At 43.4% G+C, this 8761-nt stretch overlaps 1 protein-coding gene and 1 long non-coding RNA gene across 3 annotated transcripts; one reads left to right on the plus strand and one right to left on the minus strand.

Moving 5' to 3' along the window:
* The first annotated feature begins 294 nt into the window (after positions 1-294).
* Positions 295-7874, plus strand: LOC119335908. 2 transcript variants are annotated; one of them, XR_005162123.1, is made up of 4 exons: positions 295-800; positions 5447-5880; positions 6390-6644; positions 7422-7874. It is a non-coding gene; the product is annotated as an uncharacterized LOC119335908 (long non-coding RNA). The 2 variants fall into 2 exon arrangements; XR_005162124.1 differs by lacking the exon at positions 7422-7874 and adding an exon at positions 7273-7408.
* LOC119335907 lies at positions 1772-4861 on the minus strand. Its single transcript, XM_037607952.1, has 2 exons — positions 3636-4861; positions 1772-3535 (listed from the first exon to the last, which is right to left on the minus strand). The coding sequence occupies exons 1-2, from the start codon at positions 4469-4471 to the stop codon at positions 1945-1947; spliced, it is 2427 nt and encodes an 808-aa protein (XP_037463849.1). The 5' UTR covers positions 4472-4861; the 3' UTR covers positions 1772-1944.
* Positions 7875-8761: the final 887 nt, after the last annotated feature.

The following is an 8761-nucleotide window of genomic DNA, read 5'->3' on the forward strand; positions in this document are numbered from 1 at the left end:
TCTAAAAAGAAAAAAATATTTCAAATAAAACATTTCTTTAGTGATATTAAATATTTTTATGCAAAAAGAAGCGAGGTGCTCGTGTATATGAGCGCTTGCGTTTATACTGTGTTAAAAAATGTTAACGCTGTTAAAAATGTTTTTGTATTTTTAGAAAATGTTGATGTGTTATAGAAAAACGAAAAAGTGAAAATACAGAAATATAAGAATGAAAATAAAAAATAAACATTAAAAGGTTAAAAAAAACGTAAAGTATTCCCTTAGCGCTCGCCGTCGGATTCCCGCCTCCTCTGTTACGCCTGCCACCATCTTCCTCCTTGTCCCTCTTTCTCGTTGCTGTGGTCTACTGTGGAGGCGTGGAGTGCTGATCCTAGATCCTACCCACACTCTTTCCGAAGCAGTCCCCGTATCCCCTCGCGCCATTTCCGAATCATTTCGCCGAATCTCGGCGTCTCCACCACATTAACGCCATGCATCCACCGGATCCGACCATCGGCTTCTACGGCAATGCGCGCTGATGCGACCATAACGGCCTCACGCTCCATGGATTCTTATTTTGTTGCACGGCTTTTGTGGCGTCTGCTTGCCGTCCTGAAATGCCTGCGCGGGCCGGGCGCACGGGAGGTGTTCGACAGATTGGCCAAACGGGACAGCACGTTCGACGTGCCGCGAATTTCCTCCGCGAGTCTGCATCGACGACGATCAGAAGGAATCCTGTGGTTTGGATGTCAATCATGGATAACTGAGGGCTGCGACCCGTGTTCAGTGCGATGCCTGACAGACATCTGTTCGCGTTTCAGGTATGTTCCGTGTTAGTGGTTATTGTTTGTACTGTCTTGTTAATATTCCCCATCTTCAAACTGCTTGAGCACGCACATTCTGGGTATTTTGTGTAGAAGCTAAGCACATTTAAATATTTGTGAAATGACAGAAGCTACAATAAAATTTAAACTGGCTGAGTTCAGCAGTTCTTATCACTTACTGTATGCCAGCATTGAAGAATGGACAGAGGTTAAGAACTAATCATGATAGGTGGCAGTTTAGCCTTTATATTTCTCATAACGATCAATTACACCATCGTTATTGGCTTATCATATACCATATGATTCATATGAAGACTACAAGCGTATCTCAACTGCAAATGGACATGAGTAAATCAAGGCCAGATCAGTTAAAAGAACGGTAGAATGATTAAACAGGTCTGCGCATTATATCTCTTGTAAGATTAACACTACAGTACTAGAAAAATATAATATGTTTGCAAATTATAGATTGCAGAGTCACTAGAAGCTGCCTCCTGTAATTCTATTTCATCAGGTCAGTTCAACTAAGTGCCAGTTCTTAATTTCATTCTTCAAGGATCCCTTTATACCATATTTTTCAATTCCTTTCCATTGAATTAGGTGAAGTCCTCTGAATTCAAGATATGATGTTTGATGAGTGATTATGTTGTCCAACTAAGAGATGAACTTTAATTTTTTTATCAATCTGTAGGGGACAGGAGGGCCACGATGAGTTATATTGAACAAAGAAACAATACTTTATTTACACCAATGAAACAGACAATGATAGGCAAGTAATGCTGCCTGCCAGTGAGCTGAATGCTAGCAATTGCCACAGAAGGCCATAACAGCTCGAAACTAAAGCTCCACACTAGCAACTTTTATTTGTCAAATTTGTTGTTTGACAATATCTCAATACTACATAGTCATAGTGTCATACACAAATGGCTGGCAATTCTAAAACTAGAAAGTATACCATTTTACCTTGATTATACAAAAATAAAAAATACAAAATACTCAATAATTTATAGATATCTGTGTTGTATATCATATGAAAAGTACACGTGGACAATAAACTGAATATGTTGAAATACACATAGCACTTGCAGTTCAATAAATTAAAAACCAGATAAAGGATCACGTCACACCTAAGCTTTCTTCATCATTGCGATTGTTCATGCAGAATTTCCGTTGGCACACTGCCCTTCTTGCTGAAGAATGACACTGCCGCATAGGCTGCAATATAGGCCAGCACAGGAACGACCAGAGCAATGACATTCCTGGACATCTCCCACTCCTTGGTACTGCCTGCTGCGTAGGCTCCAAGGAGGCCTAGCATGTCTAGCAAAATGGCAGTATGCATTGGCCACAGTGGGAACTTGTGCTTGTTTACTGGAAGTAGCAAGACAATGACGACAATAGAAGCCATAAACGAAGTGGAGTTGCTATAGAAGAACGCACGGTACCGGCCTTTGGCGATGTCATGGAGGATTGAGTTGCCAGCAGTATGTCCATTGTTGTTGTCCTGCCAGAGGCCACCTGGTGGTTTCAAACCAGACTGGTATGTTACACTCGCAGCCAGGACTCCTAGCAGCATCAAGTATTCACGAAGGTCCTTTTCTTCTGTTCCCTTATCTTCTGTTACCTTATCTTCTGTTCCCTTTTCTTCCGTCCCCATGTCACCAGCAACTGGTTCAGAAGACTCACTGGTGATACCTTCTTGCCCAGAGGACCCATCTACAGGATCAGGGGGGGTAGGCTGCGCACCACAAACATGGAATGGTGAAACTTGACTAGTAGCTGCAGCAGGGGTTGGCACTCCCATGGCATTTAAGTCCGAGCCTTCCTCTTTAGGCTGCCCTTTCCTCCAGTTTTGTATCCAGAAAATGAGCACCTGAAAGGTGACGAAGGCGAACACTGCAGCCACTAAAGTTAACACATAGATGGAGGTTCGTACATGTCGGGAGCTTCCAGCAGCATATGCACCCATGAGGCCAAACATGCCCATCACCATGCACACATAGAGTGCATAACACCGTATGCCCGGCTTGTATAGGGTGGGGTTCACAAGAAGAACTATGAGAGTTACAGATGCCATGAAGCTTGCTGCATTGCAGTAGAAGAATGCATTGTAACGACGAGGATAGTTATCAAGGAGGACTGGAAATCCAGCATGATGACCAAACTTGTCATCTGCTGACCAGAAGCCACCTGGTGGGGTCAGCCCAGCTTGGTAAGTGAGTGTTGCAGCCAAGATTGCAAGCAGCAGCAACATCTCGCGCCTATTATCCAACTTATCGGGATCTTGGTTTTTGTTCGTGTGCTCTTCTAATGTGAAGAATACTATATGAATCACCACATACACAAGGACAACACCTGCCAAGGCGACAACATAGATGGAGGTGCTTGAATCCCTATTGCTCCCTGCAGCATATGCAATTATGAGGCCAAACAAATCCAGTAGCATGGCTGCGTGCAATGTATGGCGCTGAAGTAGAAATCTACTTTGAACCATTATGATGACGACTAGGGATGTCACAAAGGCGGCTGAGTTGCTATAGAAGAACACCTTGTACCGAGTAGGATGAGTTGTGAGGAGTACTGGGTCACCGCCCTTATGCTCTTCCTGGTCATCTGGCCATAGGCCACCTGGTGGATCTAGTCCTGCCTGGTAAGTGATGCTCACCACAAGAGTAGCAAGCAACATGACAAGAGAGCGATTCTTTTCCAATACTTTGTCAGATCCTCTGTCCCTGGTAGTTGCATAGATATACAGAGTTAAAATTTCATCCTGGTATTGGATTATATGGACCAATGGTAATTTCAAAGGAAGAATAATACGTGATTGCATACCTGCTAGTGCTAAAAGCTGTATGAAACCAGTCTTTTATTTGCTTCAGCCATTCTGAAGTACGATCACGTATGGATGTGAGTACTTTATGGTCCCAACTATCCTTCTTGTCCACGAGAGCCCGGGCCACAGTGTCTGGGACACGATCCTTCTTGTTCGTCTTGTTCATGGCTTCAGTGATAGCCATCTGTAGAAATATATATGCAAGAACCGCACCAGCCAGAAAAACTACATAGATGGTATTATCAGCTTCCCTGCAGCTTCCTGCAGCATAGGCCCCCACAAGGCCAATGAGCGCCACCGCGATGAACCCATACAGTGCAACAAACCTTTTAGAGATTCTCTGGCTCAGCTTCTTGTCCAGGAGCAGCACAATGATGAGCAAGGACGCAACAAATGCAGTGCTATTGCACACGAAGAATGCCTGATACCGGCTGGAGTTGTGGTCCTGCATAATTGGGTCGCTCACACGGTGGCCGTCCTGGCTGTTGCCCCAGAATCCACCAGGTGGGCCCAGTCCAGCCACGTATGTGATGGTAACCGCAAAGGTTGCTAGTAGCATCAATACCTCGTGCTCCTCTTCACGCTTGTTTACATCAGGATCCTTGTTTTGCTTCTCAGGGTCCTTGTCTTGCTTCTCAGGATCCTTGTCTTGCTTCTCAGGAGCCTTGCCTTCTCTACTCTTGGGGAACGCCCACCGGAAGGCATAGGTTACAAAGACATATATGATGTAGGCGAAGACGGAAGAGACTAACACTGAGGAGTAGATGGTTGTAAAATCATCCCGGCAGCTTCCAGCAGCATAAGCTCCCATGAGGCCAAGTAAATCGAGCACCATGACCGCCCGCAGCACAGTTGCCCAGACACTGTTGTCCTTCGCCTCATCAAGAACAAGGAGAAGGAGGCAGGCCACAAGTGATGCCGCGAATGCAGTCGCGTTGCAGTAGTAGAACGCAAGGTACCGGTGGTAGTGCGTGTCTGGAAGGATCGGATCGCCTGCGAAGTGTCCATCCTGTGTGTCCTGCCAGACTCCCCCTGGCAGGTTGAGCCCCGCTGCATACGTCACGGTCGCAACCAGAGTGGCCAGCAGTAGAAGCTGTGTCTTCAGCTAGTACTCTGTTGAAGGCTTGTTGCTGCCGGGCGGGTTGGCCGGACTTTGCTTATCTGGTTGCTCTGGATTGTGGGATGCTACTTGGTTGTTGGACGACATTTGGCTAATTGGTGGTGGAACTGGAACACGAAGAAGACGCCTTGAGGCGGCGGTGTGAAGTTGTGGTCTGTTAAGCTCTTAGTTATATAGCCGTGTGCGTCTGTATGGCATCCCCATGCTTTGGCTTGGCATGATGGTTCCCCGGAATCTACCTGTCTGCTAATCATGCCATGACTACATCGAGTCGAGTTGTCTTGTTTAAATATTTGTTCCCTTGTCTTTCCCAAGCTTATATGACAACTTAACGGGCATCAATGAATCTTTCGTCTAGATACATCAGTTTGAGCGACAACTAATTCCGAACAGAGGAAGTATATAATTTTCTAATACTTGAGCTCTGGGAGATGCTTATTCCATGTAGCTACCTTGCATTAGCTGTAAGCCAATACATAACCATTAACTATGCCAATTTGGAGTTAACTATGTTGGAACCTTCATCGTCTTCTCTCTGACTAGGCAAGCTTCAATCATTCAAATCAACTGCAGTATGATATTCCATGGTTACATAAGGAGACTAAATAATTCTTTCTATTATAGCTTACTTGTGTTGCATGAGGCCAGTGCAACATGTCATGATGCTGATGATTGAAGTATGTCATGCAGGAGGCTGTTGGCGTAATGCTTGGCACAAGCTGGCATTTCTGGAGCATATGTGAGGGAAGACTCACCATGTTTGGAAGGGATGCTGCTAGGATGACGCCGCAGTTCCATCTCCGCCGTAAATAAGGTCACTGGTGTGAACCCACCAGCAGAAACTGAGCAGAATGGCTGCAATTGCTACATAAGGCCATGAAGCACCGTGCGGTATCATAGAGACCAATGAAGAAGCTCGATAGCGTGGAATAAGCAAATTGCACTGCTTCACTATCTGTTAACTGTGGCATGAATCCATCAATTAGTTTTGTTTAGAGGTTTATCCCATTATCTCCCCCAGGCTTGTATGCAACTGAACAAGCATTTGTCAGTTGTGGACTGGAAGTAGTGAATTTTCACCCACCAGGTTTCAGCTGACCATGCTGCAGTTTATTTACATCCAGGTAACTTTTCTTTCCTGCATATACTCGCATACTTGTTTCATTCTGAGAGAGTTTATTGGAGCAAATGTAAAACTGCCTTAAAATATTGCTTTGTATCACCATTAGCCTAATCACCGAACTGATGATGAATAGTCAATAGTCATTAGTCTTGTCATGCCATATGCAGAGTGCGGTTGCGTGTACAGGACAATGCTTTGTTTATGTGACCAAGACAAGACTTGCCTACATTTCGTTGAGCTCTGGGAGTGGGAGATGCTCATTCCATGCAGCTTCCTTGCATTAGCTGTATGCCAATACATAAACATCACCTATACCCAAGTTGGAGTTAGAAATGTAGGCACACTTATCTTCTCTATGACTAACGAGCTTCAATCATTCATATCAACTGCCGTATATGATTCCATAATTACATAAGGAGACTAAGCTAGTTCTTTGTATAGTGATTTAGTTGCCTTGCCAGAGGACAGTGCAACATGTCATGATGCTGACGACTGAAATATATTGTATAGGAGGCTGTTGGCGTAAAGCTTGGCATAGGCTGGCATTTGAGACAGAACGCATCTGGGGACTGACTTGGTTTGTGTTTAACGAACTGCCCGGATGGACTGCACATGTGGTTCTCCGTGAAGTGCCTCTTGGAGGCTATATGCTTTATGGAGTCTTGTGCAAGATCAATCATTCTGGATCTGCAGATGGTAATCCCATGGCTTGCTGGTCTATCCTATGGTGGATTGTGCACAGCTGCATTCAGTAGAATACCCGAGGTACATGTTGCGACGCCTGGTACTTGTCTGGCCTTTGAGGGTTCTCAAGTCATTCTGTCCATCATGGTTCATCATGCTGCTTGAACATGTTATATTTATTGTGACGTTGGGATTTCTTAAATATTTACCAAGAAAATTCCAACAAAACATAGTTGAAGGTCCTCATTATTTGAAATGGCAAGGGACAAAACTGGAGCACAAAATAATGTAACATGCGTGTGGTTGAAATTTCTATTGTCGTAGGAAAGGATGAGCTGGTCTTTGGCCCATTAGAACTTCCAGTTCTGTTATGCTACAATGCAACTTGTATTCATCAGGATACATAAAATGAATTCTGTGCTTGCATATTTGTGCTACTTAAATAAGATGTCAAACCCGGTATATATGGCTTCTAGAAATAAGTGGTTAAAAAGATACATTTTCTGTGAGGAAAACAAATAATATGTGTGGCAAATATTAGTGTGTGGACCCAAATTAGTAAACATCACCCACACCCATGTTGGAGTTTGAAATGTAGGAACATTTACCATCTGTCTGACTAGCGAGCTTCAATCATTCATACCAACCGCTGTATGTTATTCCATAATTACATAAGGAGACTAAGCTAGTTCTTTTTATAATGATTTAGTTGCATTGCCTGAGGACGGTGCACCATGTCATGATTCTGATGGATGAAATATATTTTAGAGGAGGCTGTTGGCGTAAGGCCATAAGCTGGCATTTGAGAAGGAACGCATCTGTGGAATGACTTGATTTGTGTTTGATGAACTGCCACAGATGGACTGCACATGTGGTTCTCGGTGAAGAGCCTCTTGGTGGCTACGCTTTATGGAGTCTTGTGCAGGATCAATCATTCTGGAAGGCATACCCGCTGGCATGCTGATCTATCTCGCCGTGGAACATGCATGTCTGTGTCTCAGTAGAATATCTGAGGTACATGCTACGATGCCTGGTACTCCCTCCGTCCCGAAATAAGTATCTTTGATTTAGTACAACTTTGTACTAAATCAAAGGCACTTATTTTGGGACGGAGGGAGTACTTGTCTGGCTTTACAATTATCTCATGTCATTCTGTCCATCATGGTTCATGAGGCTGCTTGTACAAGCTTCTCTGCCTTCTTTTTATTCTATCGTTGGGAGTTGTTCTTAAATACTTGCCAAGAAAATTTGAGCAAACTAAAGGTCCTCATCACTTGTCATGTCAAGGAACAAAATTGGAGCACAAAATAATGCAAGTTGTGTGTGGTGGAAATTTCCATTGTCGTAAGGATGAGCGGTCTTTGTCCCAGTAGTACCTCCAGCTCTATCGTGCAATAATGCAACTTGGATACATCAGGATACAGAAGTGAACTCTATGTTAACATATTTGTGGTATAAGATGGCAAACCCGGTCTATATGGCTTCTTAAAACAAGTGGTTAAAAAGATACATTTTCTGTGAGGAAAACAAATGTGGCAATATTAGACTAACAGTGCGCTGACCCAAATTATGTAGAGAGATAAATACAGAACGGGTTGACACTTGAGAACCACTTCTAATTTGAAAACTGCTATTTAACGTAAGAGTACAATTTTCCAGTTTCTATGTTCTAGTTTGATCAGTTAGAATTTATATAGTAACTAGTGGCAAATGGTTCTTGATATTACCAGATTGCATGTGATTGTACCAGGAAAATTTGGTATGATCATTTCTTGCATAAAGTTATGGCTGAACATAAAGAGATCATAACAAAGCTAGGTCAACAAAAAAATGGGCAGACCTATAAGTCATGGCCAGATTTTTCACATGCCAGTTATAAGATTGAAAACTGAAGTATTAGCTAAAGTTGAAATGTTGCAGTCTTTGAAGATAACTTTACAAGAGAGAAGCACTTCATAAAGTCGCTATAGTTTATGTCCTCGAGGTAGAAACTAAGAAATGAAATTGCGTATAGGACAGTGTAGGTATCTTGCAGAGCACTTTGAAGGCTACATTCTGCATTTTTAATTCAACAAGTGAGATTTGGTGGATAATGAGCAACTAACTTTCACATGGGGCCAAGGGCCAATACGTGTACAGGTGTGGTAAAGTGCAGGAAGCCCCTTATACAATGGGGATATACAGAAAAGGGGACTATA

This window comes from Triticum dicoccoides, chromosome 7B, assembly GCF_002162155.2.
Source record: "Triticum dicoccoides isolate Atlit2015 ecotype Zavitan chromosome 7B, WEW_v2.0, whole genome shotgun sequence".
Lineage (NCBI taxonomy): Eukaryota > Viridiplantae > Streptophyta > Magnoliopsida > Poales > Poaceae > Triticum > Triticum dicoccoides.